The sequence below is a fragment of the Trachurus trachurus genome, assembly GCF_905171665.1.
Source record: "Trachurus trachurus genome assembly, chromosome: 11".
In the NCBI taxonomy this organism is placed as follows: Eukaryota; Metazoa; Chordata; class Actinopteri; order Carangiformes; family Carangidae; genus Trachurus; species Trachurus trachurus.
The window spans coordinates 19,779,399-19,797,305 of NC_139904.1; the positions used below are offsets into that span (position 1 = coordinate 19,779,399).

General features: G+C 43.8%; 1 protein-coding gene across 1 annotated transcript in view; it reads left to right on the plus strand.

Moving 5' to 3' along the window:
- Positions 1-1,389: 1,389 nt before the first annotated feature.
- Positions 1,390-17,907, plus strand: part of sdc3 (syndecan 3) — a 44,134-nt gene continuing 27,616 nt past the window's right edge. Inside the window, exon 1 of the mRNA XM_083981846.1 lies at positions 1,390-1,918. Within this exon, the coding sequence (XP_083837972.1) occupies positions 1,865-1,918 (54 nt within the window). The 5' untranslated portion in view covers positions 1,390-1,864. The remainder of the gene's footprint in view (positions 1,919-17,907) is intronic.

Sequence of the window (17,907 nt, forward strand, 5' to 3'; positions counted from 1 at the left end):
ATCAGAGTAGTTTTATGAAATAGCAGCAAAACGTGTAAATAAAACTTGTCTATATTTTTAAAATCTGAGAGCATGTTACTTGTGCAGGTTTTTAGATATAGTAGGCTACTCAACTAAATGTAGTTTAGGTTGTCACTTTAAAACTCGATGTAAAACGTGCTAGCTGTTAAAACCAGCCAACATGTTGTTAGGTTAAAGGAATAGTTCACTCAAAATTGAAATTTCACTCATTATCTACTCACCCTCATGTCGACAAATCTCGCGAGATTTGGACGGACCAGGAAGAGGAGCTTCCGTTACAAACAAGCTTGAAATATCGATTTATTAATTTTTTTCCCCGGAACAATTTCGCATTTCTGGGCTTCAGTACAAGACGGACATTACATACGAGCAGCATGGAGGTATTTGGATGTTTTTTGGTGTGTCTTTTTGTTATGAAGACAGTTGGTATCCATTTGCAACCGTTATATTGACATGCACTGCTACGCCGAGACCCCCTAACTCAGAGAAGCCACGGAGGACTCTGAAACTTCTCCCAGCCCTAGTCCACATGAGGCCGGGTGAGTAGATAATTAGTGAAATTTCGATTTTGAGTGAACTATGAACTAAGTGTTGGCAGGTTTCACGTTTGATTTGTTTGTACTTGGACTGGTCACCAAGCAATATAATAACGGACCATATAACTGTAGCCCGTGGTTGCTAGGCGACGCAAGTAGGCTACAGAGCGAACTGCGTATTAATATTAATTCTTGTGACGTAAGCACAGGTGTGAGCTCATCTCCATTCTACTTCGCACGTTCGGATCGTGACTCAGCCAATCAGGGCGGAGGATCGGGGGGAGGAGGTGATCGGCCAGCCAGGGGATGGTTAAAAAAAAAAAAAAAAAAATGGCGCACGGCCAACCGGAACCTAAGTGTAAAACAAAAACAACCCTGGGAGCTGCCATGAATATGCTCCGCGGAGCATGTGTGTGTGTGTGTGTGTGTGTGTCATGGATCTATGTCTGTGTGTGCGTGTGTGTGTTTAAGGGGCTGCGGGTGCCTAAACGAGCTGCAGGGGGCATCCTCTCCCTTGCTCGCGGAGATCCCCCCCCCCCACACACACACCTCTCTCTCTAAGCAGACACACACACACACACACACACACACACACACACACACACACACACACACACACACACACACACACACACACACACACACACACACACACACACACATATATTCAGTCATACACACACACCCCTCCTCCTCCTCCTGCTGCCAGTCTCCCAGGCCAAGCAGCAGCGTCGCCATACGGAACATCCTGCCCTCAACGGGGAGAGGGGGTGGAGAGAGAGAGAGAGAGAGAGAGAGAGAGAGAGAGAGACAGGGGGTAGAGTGAGCCCGTGTGTGCATTGAGAGAGGGAGAGAGAGAGAGAGAGAAGAGAGAGAAAGAGAGAGAGAAGGTCTGGCGTCTCCCGGTAGTAAATCTATCAGGGCTTCTGGAGCACAAGAACTGCGAGAAAGAAGAGACCGGAGAGGAGGAGGCCTTGCGGAGAGACAGAGAGATCCTCACTGCTTCACCGGTGACCGGACAGCAGCAGCAGCAGCAGCAGCAGCGGCGCCTGAAGCCTGAAGCCTGAACCTGGATTAACCAGCCCGACTACAAGGACGGATGGTCACACGGAGCAGCGGCGGCGCGCTCTGAAGTTGGAGAGACACTACCGAGACACCGAGACACCACCGAGAGCAGCCAGCACCAACCAGCAGCGGTAGCAGCGGTAGCAGCGGCTTTTGTTCCCCCCACCTCCTCCTCCTCCCCTGAACCCCGTGAAGGCAGCAGCAGCGGCGGCACCGGGAGGCTGTGCCCGCACATCGCGACCATGAAGCTGCCGTGGCTGTTGTCGCTCACGGCGCTGCTCGCTCACGCCGCCACGGTAAGTCAGCACGAGCCGCTGATCCTTTGTTAACCGGACACACAACACACACGCACACACAGAGACACACAGTCCGCACACTGGAGCCGGGGCATTTTTATGGGCATGCGTGTGCTGTGTGTGCGTGCTTGTGCTTGTGCTTGTGCGGTGGTGCGCTGCCGTTAATGAGACAGTGATGGTCGGTGATCGGTAGGAAATCCTCCACTCGACCTACATAGACGATCATCAGCCCTCATTGGCCGACCGTGACTCCCGTGAGGGGGGCTGGTGACTCCCGTGCACCCCCACCCCCCTCCTTTACGCACACACACACACACGCAGCCTTTGTGTCTCAGTGTCGGGGTTTATTGTGGCCTGTGTCCCCTCGAGCCACGAGTTGTGTGTGTGTGTGTGTGTGTGTGAGTGTCTGTGTGTGTGTCGGTAATTAGCGAGTAATCTCTAATTGAGCTTGATTACGGGTCTTTGTGCGGGGCCTCGGTGTGTTGAGTCTGTGTCAGCGGATCACATCCTGCCGTTAATTTTGGGGAGGGGGGGCTTCAGTCATACTGCGGGTTTAACGACTTTATTACCGGGTAGTCGCACAGTAGGGGCGCGCGCGCGCGCGCGTGTGTGTGAGAGAGGAAATGAGTGGATGTCCCGTCTCCACCTGTGAGGTAGCTACACGCTGCTTTAATTGCCAGATATCGGCGATCTCATTGTCCAGATGCCACATTCCGGCGGGGGGATGTGGTGGGGGGGCATCCATCCTCCCGTCACAACAGGAGTTTTAGTGTGTGTGTGTGTGTGTGTGTGTGTGTGTGTGTGTGTGTGTGTGTGTGTGTGTGTGTGTGTGTGTGTGTGTGTGTGTGTGTGTGTGTTTGTGGCAGAAGTGGGTGGGGTAACGGGGAAGTTAACTGCGATGCGGTGCGCGAGCGAAGGTTTGGATGGAATGATGTCATCGGGAATCGCAAGGGGGGTGGGAAAGATGATTAGGAATGCGCGAGCCCCCCACCACCACCACCATACCTCTACCTCATCTCCGGAACCATCCACGCCGAGCCCCCCCCCCCCCAGCACGTCCTCATATCGCGCCCACATCTTCCGTTACCGATTAATCCAGATTTATCCTATGAGGAGGAGGTGGAAGGAAAGGAGGGGGCGGCTCATTGAATCATTGAGAGAAAAGAAGCAGGGTCCAAAAATAATCAAGATGTGCATCTTCATCCAAATGTAACTTGAGGCTAAATAAGTGATAGAGATAATAGTGATAGTCAGTTTATTATCTATTTATAACACAGCTTGCTGCTGTATCTCCTTTATTTTAAAATGTGCTGTAGCAGTACAGTGCCCTGTCTCCTCCATGTTCCCATTTAGTCCAGTGTGACCAGCAGCACCTCTCCCCACTTACACTTAAAGCAGGATCCACTCTGTATGATAAGTTTCCACACATTTTTTTTTAAATGACATGGTTTATAATCAAAAATGAGTGAATATGCGAAGTCTATTCTGAGTGTGTGTGCTCAAAGTTTCAGGCTTCAACTCCACAGTTGTGCTCATTTCACAGTGATTGGCTTCCCGAACTCGTGATGTCACAAAATCCTGCTTGTACGCACTCGTCTTAACCTCAAATGCCCGAGGGGCCCAGAACTCAGATAGATGTTTCAGACAAACATGCAGCCTTCTGGCATCACAATCTGAACCGTGAAGGTCAAACAAACACACAAGTAGAGTCACAAAAACACACACAGATGCAGAGTCTGTGGCACATTTAAAAAAAAAAAATTAAACAAGCAGTCAACAAGCTGTGACCCTGAAGCGTTTTTGGGGCCCCGGGGCAGTTCATCGCCCTCTCTTGCCTAAATCAGCTTTTGCTTAACGTTTCCTCACTTGGACCCGATATTTGTATTGTCAACAAGGCTGTGGTGCTGCACAACACAAACACACGCATAAATGTAGATGTATTACTGGGTCAGTCAGTTGCAGTCTTTGCCAAAAGATCCTCGGCTTCCAGCTGACCTAATCTGCATTTACAGGTGGAGACAAGTGTGACACATTTATACACACACGCACACACACACACTTAAATATACACTGTGTTAGCCGCCGCACACGGATGGATGCAAGTGTTACTCAAACAGGCGACACAGACACATGTCAACAATTCTATAATTGTAAGACTCACCTCAAGCAACTCAGGCCTTGGAAAAAACACACACACACAAACACACACAAACACCACCCACAGTCACATGCGTTTGCGGACCAGATCTTTCTTTAGATCCTCTCGGCTTCAAATCAAGTGCGTGTGTTGTGCTGAGTGATCCTGGTGTTGTGTCTCAATGGGTATTTCCTGTTATCGGCGCAGTGACATCATATCCGGCCGACTGTATTTTTACATGGGAGACCAATTTTCCCACAGACATCTGCTATGTCCCATGGATAGCTTGTGTGTACGTACGTGTGTGCGTGTGTGTGTGTGTGTGTGTACATCCGTCTGCCTTCATGAGAGCACTGACTGTCCATCTGTCTGTGTGTGGGCTCAAAAATAGTGAATCTCCGCTGCCAAAAACTTGTTCTCGCCAGCCCTCGCTCCTTGAAGTGTGTGTGATAGTGTGATAGTGTGATAGAGTGTGTGTGTGTGTGTGTGTGTGTGTGTGTGTGTGTGTGTGTGTGTGTGTGTGTGTGTGTGTGTGTGTGTGTGTGTGTGTGTGTGTGTGTGTGTGTGTGTGTGTGTGTGTGTGTGTGTGTGTGTGTGTGTGTGTGTGTGTGTGTGTGTGTGTGTTGGAGGGCGGAAAAGCGTTGTGTTCTTGAGGATCATGTTTAACTGATGGAATGAATCAGTGTTTTGTGCCTCCAACAGCAGACAAAGCCCCCCATAGAGAGACGAAGAAAGAGAGAAGGAGCAAGAAAGAGGAAAAAATAGCCCCGAACGAGGCGGCTTGAGGGAGGGTGTGGAATGTGAGAGGCAATTTGACACAGGAAGTGGCTCCTTTCTCACTCTCCTGGAGGACAAAGTCCCTTCACACACTCACACACACACACACACACACATGGTGAGCAGGTAGACACACTCCAGTCCCGGGGGTTGGGTATATAGAGGTATTTCAGGTGTGTGTGTGAAAGGGTGGGCGAGGGCGAGGGGTATCGGGGGTCACCTTCCAACCGGAGGAGGGAGGAAGGAAATGAAAAGGGATCACGGTTCATATCCGGATCTGCATTCAGACGGCTGGTGTCTAGAGGTGAGCGTGGGCAGAGAGAGAGAGGAGGGGGGGCGGATAATGACAGCCTTCAGTGAGAAAAACATCTCACCCCCCCCCTCACTTGTCCCCTCCTGCTGGGGTATTTGTGTGTGTACATATGCTGCCCGCCTATATCTGCAAGCAATTTCTTATCACATGGGAAGGACTGGCTTGGCAGATGTGCCGCATTTGACTGAAATTAGTTTTTCTTTCTCGCAGGAAAAAAGTTTTTAGTGTTTCATTCGACTCAATGGGAAAAGAAAAAATCCCATTTACTACTAGAGTGATAACAGCAGGCGAGGACAGAGAAACCTGCCTCCACAGACCCCGTTATACTTCCCCATGTCGTCCCTCTGAGCTCGCCATGAACAATGGCCGCTCAGAATGTGCAGCTTAAAACCTGAGTTTAACCCAGAACGAACTAAAAGCTCAACCCCGAATAGAAATCTGTCATTTTAAATGAGAATAAAAACAGGGGGCCCTCATTAGTGGCCCCCACGAGAGCCGAGAAGCCTTTGCAGCGCTCTCCCTTTAACCTCTAATGTTGCGCTGCATACTAACAATTTAGGTGTCAAACTCAGAGTCTGTTCTGTATTTCCTGCAGTGTTCATATTAAGAAACGTGCGCAGCGTGAGAAAGGGGGAATTCTGCTACTAACTCTTAATTGCTGCGAGCTCATGGTAACAAACGAAGGCAAAACCAGATGAGTGTTTGAGTTGAAAGTGCTGAGAAATGAATCCCAGCTTTTTGTGTCTCCACGACTAGATGATTACATTTGATTATACTCCTGCCTCGGCTAATGTGGCTCGTCTGCAGATGGTTGAAAATGCGGCAGTTCATCCTCTGACAAAGGCAAAATGCAGCGAGGCCATTACTCCAGTGTTGCAGAGAAGTATATGTCTAAATTTGCTGTGTCCATATAGTAACATAAAGTCTCTCGGGTCGCTGGAGAGATTGAGCCTCTGCTCCCTTCGGCCGATAATGTAATAGCTTCCCTCTCTCTGTTAAGGTCATATTCTGGTGTTATCGACATACAGTTTATTTGTTTATTTGTTTATTAAGATCCCCATTAGCTGCAGCAAAGCCACAGCTATTCTTCCTGGGGTCCAACAGTATCAAATATACAGTTGAAAACACAAAACATTAACATTATAAAAATTTAAAACAAAAAAAACAAGTGAGCGATAAGCTTAACCTAACAAAACAAAAACAGAATAAGTGTTTACATTTCTTAACTGTGCTTCATTCATTCTTCGTTATATTAATTGTTCACATACTAATCCTATTACCCACATTTCTACATATCATATATGTATACATCATTACACATCACACATCATACTTGTATATACATTCATTCTACAGTCCGTTTTATAAATTATAATAACACATATATCCATCGAAATATACTCCATATATAAATATACCATGTTGTCTTACTTTGATAAATGCTGTTTTATTAATATTTTGAATTTCTTTGTGTTCGTGGTGAGTTTGATATTTTTCGGCAGTGAATTCCATTCTTTCATACCTCTATACAAAACTGTACGCTTGATGGCGTTAGATCTTGCTTTAGGTAATGTAAAGTTTCCTACAGCTGCATGTCTGGTGATATATTTATGACTCTCTGCACTAAAAGCGAGGTTTTTAAACAAGATAACAGGTGTTTTTAGGACAGATATATTTCTAATAACAACAAACAGTGAGTACAATAGTCTGTCTTTGACCAGTAACCAGTTAAGTTTCTTGTGCATAGAAATTATACTTGTCCTGTAGTCACACTTCAGTATTGTGCGTGCAGCTCTATTCTGTATACATTGTAGTTTATTTAACATGTCTCCAGTGGCATTTGACCAAACTGCTGGGCAATAGTCGAGATGTGATAATATTATCGATTGGATTGCTGTTTTCAAGATGTTTATATTTATAAAAGTTGCATGTCTTCTTAGAATTGATATACCTCTACCCATCTTAGCAATCATATTATTAATGTGTTTTTTCCATGATAATTTGTTGTCAACTGTCACTCCCAGCAATTTGGTCTCATGTACCTGGTCTATAGTGATATCTTTGATTTTAATATTTAATACAGGATTTCTATCAATATTATGATTTGAGCCTACAATCATGCACTTGGTTTTAGATATGTTCAGGACAAGCTTGTTTTCTTTAACCCATTCAGCCACACTTTCTAGTTCCTTATTCATAATAGTTTCTAATACATTATTAGTAGATGCTGATGTATATATGGTTGCGTCATCCGCATACATAACTGTGTTAGCTTTCTCTAATACATACGGTAAATCATTTGTGAAAATACTGAATAATAAAGGACCAAGGCAGCTCCCTTGAGGTACTCCACATGTCGTGGTTTTGGTTTCTGAGTAGCTGCCATTAAAAAATACTGTTTGTGTCCTGTTTGATAGATAGCTATAAAACCAATTAAGTGCAGATTGCTCAAAGCCATAGCAGGACAGTTTTGTTAGTAGTAAGTGATGATCAATTACATCAAAAGCAGCTGAGAAATCCAGAAATACAACACCAACCATATTTTTGTTATCAATTGCTCTAAGCCAATCATCAGACATGCTAGTCAGCGCCGTTGCCGTGGAGTGAGCCCTTCTGTAAGCATGTTGAGAGTTACAGATAATGTTATTCGCAGATAAATAGTTATTAATTTGTTCAAATACAATCGTTTCCATTATTTTTCCTAATACTGGTAATAAACTTATAGGACGGCTATTTGAGCTGGAAAAGGGCATTCTCTTGTTTTTTGGCAGTGAGATTATTTTCGCCTGCTTCCATGCTTGTGGACATGTACCACACATAAAACTTAAATTAATTATATGGGTTAATGCAGGAGCTATCTGATCAACAGCTATTTTGAGAAGCCTGCTGTCAAGGCCATCAACACCCGATGGTTTGTCTTTGCAATTTTTTAGGAAATCCTTTACCTTGTTAGTGCTTATATTCTCCAGTTTAAACTTGGAGTTTTTTCCATTCATGATTTTATTTCTTATTAATAGGTGAGATATATCATTACTTAGATTAGACATGTTTCCTCTTATTTTTTCTAGTTTGCTAATAAAATAATCATTTAAATAGTTTGCAATTTCATTGGGCTTGGTAATGAACTTGCCATTTGCCTCCATAAAGGATGGATTCGTTTTGTTTTTTCTCCCTGTCAGATCATTTAAAATGTTCCATAGTTTTTTACTATCATTTCCTACCTCGTTAACTCGTTTTTCAAAGTAAATTTTCTTTTTTTTTCTGTTAAGTTTAGTAACAGAGTTTCTCATTTTCTTATAGAGGTCCCAGTCACATATATTTCCCGTTATACTTGCAGTTTTTTTCATTTGATCTCTCATTCTCATAGCATCTTTAATTTCTTTATCTAACCAGGGTGTTTTGGCATTCCTGACAGTAGACTTCTGTAGTGGTGCATGTTTCTCCACTAGAGGCAAAAATAAATTGTTAAACTTCAATAGAGCAATTTCAGGATTATTGGCTGCTAAGACTTCAGACCAACAGATTTCTTTCACATCATTAACAAATACATCTTGATTGAACCGTTTATATGACCTTTTAAAAATAATTTTGGGTCCAGGATTACTTACTTTAATGTTTCTTCCAACTATGACCAGGTTGTGATCACTGCTGCCGATGGGAACAGACAATATATTATTACACAGGTCTGGACAATTTGTAAAAATATGGTCTATGCACGTTGATGTTTTAGTGCCATCCAGCTTTACACATATTCTCGTAGGTTTATTTATAACTTGAGTAAGTCCACATGTATTTGTGGCAGTTTGCATCTTGTTCTTCAAAGGGCAGTCATTAGCAAACCAGTCAATGTTAAAATCTCCCATGAAGTAAATATCCTGACCCACAACAGCATTATTATCTAACATATCACAGATTGTATCAAGATATTCACTCTTAGCACTGGGTGGTCTGTAGCAGCATCCTAACAGTATAGGCTTTCGATGAGGTAAATATGCTTGTAACCATAATATTTCAATGTTGTATTGCATCATATCAGTACATATTTTCACAGGCACGTGATCCCGAACATAGAAAGCTACTCCCCCACCATATTTATTTCTATCATTTCTGTAAATGTTGTAACCTTTAATCTCTAGCTCCGTATCTTCAAAGGAAGAGTCCAGGTGAGTTTCCGAGATGGCAAGAATGTGCAATTTATGTTCAAATAACATTTCAGTGACTTCATTTATTTTGTTCCTAAGACTGTTTATGTTAATATGTGCAATACTTAGGCCTCTCTTTGGTTGTTTGTGTTGTGACATGATTGTGTTAGTCCTAAAAGTGTTAAAAGTGTATTTTATGTAGGCATACCTTCATTCATACCCCACTTAACATGGGGTGCTGGTGCGAGGATGGATGATCAGCCTGTCATGTCTGAGATAGGCTATCTCTCCTCTTTCACGTGCTGCTTTCATCTTTGGCATCAGTATATTCTCATAACTGTGGCCATTTTGACTACTGGTCATGATCGCTCTGCCCTTGCTTCCTTTGGATCAGCTGCAACTAAATGCACAGCCATCCCCAGGGTAAAAAGTACCATGAATAATAATCATAATTAACTACTATTAATAGACTTTAATTTGGTCGCTCTTCTTACCTGATGTTTTGATGCAGTTTCCATCTGTTCCTGCTCTAACCTGCCTGTTTTTGATAGCTGAATGCTTTTATTGTGAAAAACTTAGCGTCTTTTGTTGTGAAAAGAGCTCGGCTGCCTTTACCCACACTCACGCTGAGACTTTTATCTTTTATCTGTGACTCACTGCCAGTCACAGTTTTGGAAGAGCCCGATTTTTCTTCAATCATCTGGCTTCACAATGTTGTGCAACACTAAAACTTTCTCAGTGGAACGCGTTCAAGTCGTCCCACGTTTTTTAGAAACAACGCTTTCATAGCCTCTATTCACCCGGATGGAAACTCTACGCTCCTCTAACCATGACACACACACACACACACACAAGTGGTGGGAATGCTGGCTCACATATATATGCACTGATGCACATTAACATTAAACTTCTGAATATCTCACACAAACAGACACACGCTTGCACACTAGTGCATAGTTGTGGTGATGGTGGTGCGCAGTAGTTTTGTTTATCCAGTGAGTCAGAGGGAGACGGAGAATGCTGGAGGTGTTTTTAGGTAGGTCAAAACAGGCTGGAAACACAGGTCGTGTAGATACTAAACACACACACACACACACACAGATTCTCCCTTGCAGTAATTGGGCAGCACTGAGCAGACATACTCACATACATATTCTCTGGAGAGGAGAGTTAGATGAATATAGAGACAAGAGGAGGGAGGAGGAGAGGAGAGGGATGGAAAAAAAGGGAGCTGAGCAGACCACAAGATAATGAGAAAGGGGAGGAAATAAAATGGAGAGAGGTGAGGACGGAAAAAGAGTTAAGGTAATGGTGAGATGGGGATGTCGGATAGCAGCAGAAGGGCGTGAGAGTGTGAAAAAAGGGGGCAACAGATCGAGCACGGAGAGATCAAAAGAGGACGAATTAAGAAGGAGTCCAGAAAAACTGAGGGGAGGAAAGGGATCAGGAGTAGAGGGAGGGGAGGGGAGGGGGGGAGAAGAGCAATGGAGGAAGAGAAAGGAAGAAGATGCGGGATATCGGGGAGGGAGACAGAGACGGGTGGGAAACAAGGGCTGGATGATGTGGATGACGGAGAGGGGATGGAGCGAGGCCAGGACGATGGGAGATGGAGCCGGGATGGAGGGATGTCGAGAGAGAGAGAGAGAGAGGGAGTGAGGGTGGGGGAGGGAGGCGTGCGCTGCTCATTCCCAGGAGACTGTGCTCTACCTGCTCTCCACGGCCGTCGCCATGACAACCAGCATGGCTGCCGCTGTCACAGCTTTATTGCCCCTCTCTCTCCTCCCTCACCTCCCTCACCTCCCTCTTTTCTCTCCCTTTCATTCTGTTTTCGTCTCGTCTTTTTTTCTCTCTCTCTCTCTCTCCTTCCCCGTCACCTCTGTTGCTTCTTTTTCATTCACAGCTTATTTGTGTCTCATTCTCTGTTTCCTGACTCCACCCTCTGCTTTTTCTTTAATTTTCTTCTCTCTCCTTTATCCTCGTCTTCCTCCTCCTCCTCCCTCCTTTGACCTCCTCCTCTTTTCCATCTGTTCCGCTACAATAAAAAAATAGACGAGGGTTGAGGCAGCAGATATGTTTCACCTTTTACAGTAGTGTGTGTGTGTGTGTGTGTGTGTGTGTGTGTGTGCGTTTGTGCTATTACAGGACTCTAAATTAGAGAGCATAAATGCAGTGCCGTCTCCCAAAACCACAAAGCATTCTGGGATCTCTGTGTGTTAGAGCTTTCGCTATAAATAAAAACCCCAGAAACAGGGCGCCTCCTTCCCACTAACAAACGTTTGTGTGCGTGTGTGTGTGTGTTTAACAGAGTGAAAATCACAGATGCTCTTCCAGCAGCATATTAACGCTGCTTATCATTTTTCACTCATATCATTCATATGTATATCTGTATCCCTTTAGCAGTGCTCTCTCTCCTCACACGTTTCCCTAACGCAGGGTAATTGGGTTAACAAGGGGCCGGATGGGCGGGGTCACGCAGAACTGAAACCCAGTGTGGTCCAATGGGACTGCTGGAATGTGTACTTCCTGGCAGGCAGCTGATAGGAGGTGATAGGGATGCGATAAGGCCGGGCTTCACACTCCCGACCGGACCCCGAGTGTCATCTCTGTGAGGCTGGCCTCCGTCTGACCTCCAGCTCTCCACGCCGCTCATCTCCCTCTCCATCTGTTGGTCCATTTGTTTGTCTTAGCGTAATTCTGTCAGCAACGTTACTTTACATATACTAATTTCTGTCACTTGACATTTTGGCCAATGCAGTAGTCTTAGTCAATATTTATGGAGATTTACTCATGAATATGAAAAGTTCACCACAAAACTTAAACACAGATGTTCATTTTTAACAACTGGTTTTCTGTGCAGCTCTCAACCACATCACATGGTCTGTATCAGCAGTGATGGGGTTTGGTCACTCGTCATGGAAACAGATACAGAATGAGCTCAGGAACTGAAACTGTGCTGTGTCATTTATCATATTTTTTAGAGCTACAACTTTTAGTTAACTAATCAATAAGTCAGTTATGAGAAAAGGAATCTTCTCCTATTTTGGTTCTTACTCCTCTCTGAACATATTTGATTAGTAGATTGTCAGACGGATTAAATAAGACACTATAGATGTGACCTTGGACCTTTCGGCCTGTTTGATTTCTTTTTAAAAACTAATTTCTGACATTTCTTAATGAGCCGATAAAAAAATAACTGGTAGATGAATTGATTATGTAGTTGGCAAAGCCAGGCGTGTCGTTTCCCATCTTCTTCCCTTTGTTTCCTGCCATCCACTCACTAATAAAACCATAAAACACCCACAAAATACTCTGAAAAAGGAGCCAAACGCCGTCTGCTTCCAGCGTGTGATTTATATCTCTGTAAATTGAATTTCTGTGGGTTTGGGACCGTTGGTCTGAGAAAACGTAACTCTGGAGTCTGAGAAGTTTTTCTTCCCACCGTTTGTACTAAACATTTATCCATAGACACGCTATTGATTTGGCTATAAAATAATCTAGTGTATTTGGTTAACTGTGCTCTTCTTCAATGATATAGTAAAAAAACAAAACAAATGACCAAACATTAGAACAGAGTTAGATGTCGAGCTCTCGGCTGCTGCTAATGACACCAGATGTCTTCTGCTCTTGATGCTCCATGCAAACAACCTGCTTCATTGTTTGCATGTCATTGAGCGAGACATTGTTGACTCGCTCTGACTGGAAGCGCTATCACCGTTCCCTCTGGGAGCCCATCTTTGGAAATGGCCACTATGGCCATGCAGTCGAAGCCCGGTAAGTTTGTTTGGCCTTAATAGTGGTATAGAGTGCTCGTAAATGAAGACACAGTGGAAGTTAGAGAGTGCATCCTCCCGGGGGAGCGTCTTTAAGGCCCTGCAGGATGGAGGGTAGATGCCTGCCAGCTCAGCGTAAATGTCTTTTTCATCCAATTTTGCAAACATGTGCGTACAGTGACCAAATGTCACTTCATCACAAACATGACAGTTTCTTTTTCAAACGCTTTCATCAAGGCAGATGGAGAATGACCAGTTTTTCTTTTAGTTTTTTTTTTTTTTTAACATAAAGGGGTTTCATTAATATTTGCAGTGCGACAGAGATCTGCTTGTTTGCATACTGATGCGAGGCTGTTTTTGTGCTTAATTGGTCACGGGGTTACAGCATGGACACAGGAAGTGAGTATTTATAGTCCCGGCCTTCAAGCTTCAAACCAGGAGGGAGCTTCCTGAGTGGTGCACAAAGGGGGGGGGTTTTATATAGGTGTGTGTTTTTACGCGTGTTTACATGTTGGAGGGGAAGTAGTGGCGTACGTGACGAAGGAGCACAGGGAGGCTGCCTGTGCGAACACGAGCGAGAAATAACTGTGTGCGAGAGGCATGTGACTGTGTATGTGTGCGTTTGAATTATTTAGCCCAACGTCCCGACAGAGGAGTGAACGAGGTCAGGAGCTCATTGCTGCAACGTTTTTCCTCTCTCCATCCATCCATCTCTACACCATCCACCCACCAGCTCTTCTCCTCCTTCCTCCACTACTTCCTCCTCTACTGTCGTCGCTGTAGAGCTCCTCGTTTCTTCTGTCCGTCTTGATAGAGAGGAACTTAGGAACAAAAGGCTTTCCCCCATGTTATTTATGTCCCCTCAATTATTGGCAAGCCATGAGGGAAGAACATCGATCCAATTAAATACAGACACTGACACCCCCGTGTGTGTGTGTGTGTGTGTGTGTGTGTGTGTGTGTGTGTGTGTGTGTGTGTGTGTGTGTGTGTGTGTGTGTGTGTGTGTGTGTGTGTGTGTGTGTGTGTGTGTGTGTGTGTGTGTGTGTGTGTGTGTGTGTGTGTGTGTGTGTGTGTGTGTGTGTGTGTGTGTGTGTGTGTGTGTGTGTTTGTGTGGACTCTCTGATGTAAACCTTTGAACTCTGTTGCTTTAAAGGGCTCTTTCAAAGGCGTTTGCAGTTTGAATGAGCTACAGAAGCTAATGAGCTCTGTGTGTGTGTGTGTGTGTATGCAACCATAACGTGTGTGTTTTGGAGGGTAGGGATCCTGTAATATTGCTTGGTGGTTGCAGGAGACTTCATTCCCATAGGGCCTTTCTATAAACGCCTCCACGCGCATTTACACACGCAAACACAGACACAGACACACACACACATACACGCTTTTGCGGCAGCAGGTGATTCATTCTTAATCTTTCATTCCAACAGTTGTGGATTAGCCCTAATCTTAGCCAGCAGAGACCCAGGTCTGAAAGGCTGATTGACACTAGTGTGTGTCTGTGTGTGTCTGTGTGTGTGTGTGTGTGTGTGTGCTCGCGTCCTCTCGGGTGTATTGTTTATTTTCCCATGCTTGTGCGTGATGTGATAATTCTTTCCCTTGTTGGACCGAGTGGGGAGTCTGTATGACATGACATGATATGACTGAGGCTGATACACATGACGGATTGACAGGTCACACAACACTGAAACATTAGACAGCAGCAGCAGCAGCAGGAGGAGGAGGAGGAGGAGGAGGAGGAGGAGGAGGAGGAGCGTTTCTTCCTCCTGACATTAATTCCTTTTAACACCAGCAGTGTGAGTTGCACTTGTGTTTAATTGTGTTATAGTTTACTGGGCTGGAACTAACAGTTGTTTTCTTAATTCATTAGCAAACGATTAATCACTTTAAACAATAAGGAAATCGTACTTTCTCAGAGTTTCAGAAGACGTCATCAAACGACCAAAGGCTCAAACCCAAAGATCAAAGTAGCAGTCTCACAAACAAGAAGCTCACACCATTAATGTTTTTTAATTTAATATATTTAATAGTTGGGTATGATATTACTTTAACTACTTAATTGATCGTTATAATAATTGCTTATACACTCTGGTCACTGTTGGTGAGCAGGGTTTGGTTGCATTTAAAGTTTTTTTGACACCAGCACCAAAATAAACCTCACTTCGAGACATATAAACATGAACGGCACTTAATGATTATTTTCATTATTGATAAAATGGGTCGTAAACAGAGAGTATTGAAAATGTCCCTCTGAGACTAAACTAACAAGGTTCAAATTACTTGTACTGATAGATACTGATCCCATGGGAAATTCAGACATCCAGTGGAAACATAAAAACGTCTGTCGCATCCAACAACAGTCCCCGTCACTATCGAGCTACAGACCCGACTGCACAAAACTTAGTAGGAAATGGTTTGATTTAATAAAACAAGGGGGGAAAGTGTGAAAAACTATATTACAATGATTAAAATTGTCCATTTTATTGTGGAGCTCATGCAGTTCTTCATGTAACACTTGGTGCAGTCTGTAGTGAGCCGCAGGTGTCGTGGTGCCTTCACGGTGCTTAGCGGTGAAGAGGCGAACACTCCCCTCTGGTTTCAAGGTCCCCAGTTCACTTCAGGCTGTGAACCTCATCATTCCCCCTTTATATCCTCTCATCTCATGTCATTCACAATAATCACTGAGGTTTAAAGCCCAAACCAGACTGGTGACAAGAACTGTTTGGCTTAGTTACGCATAAATCATATCATAACGCCTGACAACACACAGGGAAATGTTGATGGTTGAACACACTTAAGGAGAAGTGAACAAAGCAGCAAGGTGTGGCGACAGGTTTGAAAGTGATTAGATATTGTGTGGAGGGATGGAGGGAGAGGAGATTTGATGGGAATGAAAGGGGGGGGATGAGGTCAGAGGCAATCACAGACAAAGGTGATATGGCAGAGGGAAAGAGGGGTGGAAAACAGATTGGAGAGGGAGGAGAAGAAGAAGAAGAAAATGCAGCAGACGTGGAGAGGAAAGGCGAGACAGGGGATTGAAATTTGTTAATATGTAGAAGTGCATGGCGAAAAGATATGAGAAGCTTTAGGTGCAGAGGAATGATAAAGGAGTAGTGGAGCTGACGAAGGAGAAAAAAGCAAAAAGAAGGGGGAAATGAAAGGGAGATGGATGGGGTGGAGTGGTATTCAAGTAGAAGCAAAAAGAGAGAGAGAGGGAGAGAGAGAGACGGTGAGTGGTGGTTAACGCTGGCCTGTAAAGAGCTTAGAGCAGCTGAGAAGGATTGAATGGAGAGAACAACCTGGACAGGATTACACCGAGAGGAGGGCCGCAGGAGCAAGATGGTATCATAACCCATATATTTCCCTGTCCTACAGTAACATGTTTACACAGAGTCACACTTTAATTAAACTGAACCAAGGAATTAATGATCACTGATTACTATACCAAGCACTCAGGAGCTAATCTATGTGTTAGACAGTTTCATTCTCGCGCCATTAGTTACTTAAATCCACCTTTTAATTAATTAGTCAGCGAGTAATGTTGCCTACAGAGGGATGAAGCTATCTTTAACTGTACCAGCTAAAGAAAAGAGTGAGCGCGCCCTCACGCAGAGCTTGTGATTATATTTATTTTACAGCTGAGGTGATTCAATAAAGGCTGGAGGAAGATAACACCGTCTGAGTGGCAACAGGGAACTTCTAGCAGCGTTGTAATGAAAACTCTTCTATAAGTCGTGCGCCTTAATCCTCAATATCACCATCAAGCTGTTTTATTAACAACATTTATCTTGTTTAGCCTGCACATTAAACCAGTGCTGTGTGGTCTGTGGTTTACATGTCGGACCCACACGCCTCCTCTCCTGCTCTTGTGTGGGCTGTCAGATATGGTTGTTTTATACAGGTTTCGGTTTTGTCTCTTAACAGGCGAAGGCAGTTACCCAACCTGGCAACATCGCTGTGCTGACACGACTTCGAGACGCAGCATGTAGTTACTGTGCCAGGCTGTTGTTTGCCCAGAAAGCAAATACGTGTTTGTTTTTTTCTCCCCCCACTTCCAAAATGCTGAACTATTCTTAAAATGAAACGTGAGACCTCGTTACAGGTTGCATACCTGAGCTGTGAGCAGTGCAACAGAGGAGTGTGGGTTTTTTTTTCTTGCTAAGACTTTTTCATCTAAACATTTTTAGATACTTGAAAACAGGAAATGATCTCGTATTTTAGGGAAATTTGAAGAAAAGTATATGATGGATGAATGAGCCTTTTTTTTGTCTTTTTAAATCTGTTCCCAAATGAACAACTGTTTCTTTATTGTGTTGAACTTAAAAGCACTGTTAGTGCTATTAAAAGTGATCCAGCTGTGAATATTTTTATTCATGATTCAACCTGTTGATTATTTTTAGATGAATTGAGCACTTGCAGTCTATAAAACCTACAGATATCCTTAAAGTATCGTCTGTCGCAACAAACAAACATGTCGCAAAACCCACAAATACCATACGCGTGTTTAAATTCACAAAAAGCACAGGAAAACAAAATTTCAGTCTCTGTATATCATGTAAATCATGTATATAGCAGCGGTGACAAATAAAGTTGACTTTGACTTTGAAACCCTCTCATTCAAGAAGCTGAAACAAATGATCCTCCTGTCCCAACACATTTTCAAAAAACAAATATTTTATATTACATTTGATAAATTAACAAGCTAATTCATATCTGATTGGTTGGTCTGACCACATTAAAGCTGGATACAGAGGGGAGATCCAGTTGCACAAGCAGTGCACCGCAAGTTTTAAAATTCAAGACCAATGTTGCCAATTCCTTTCTAGCATCCCATAAAAACAGGAAATACATAATAA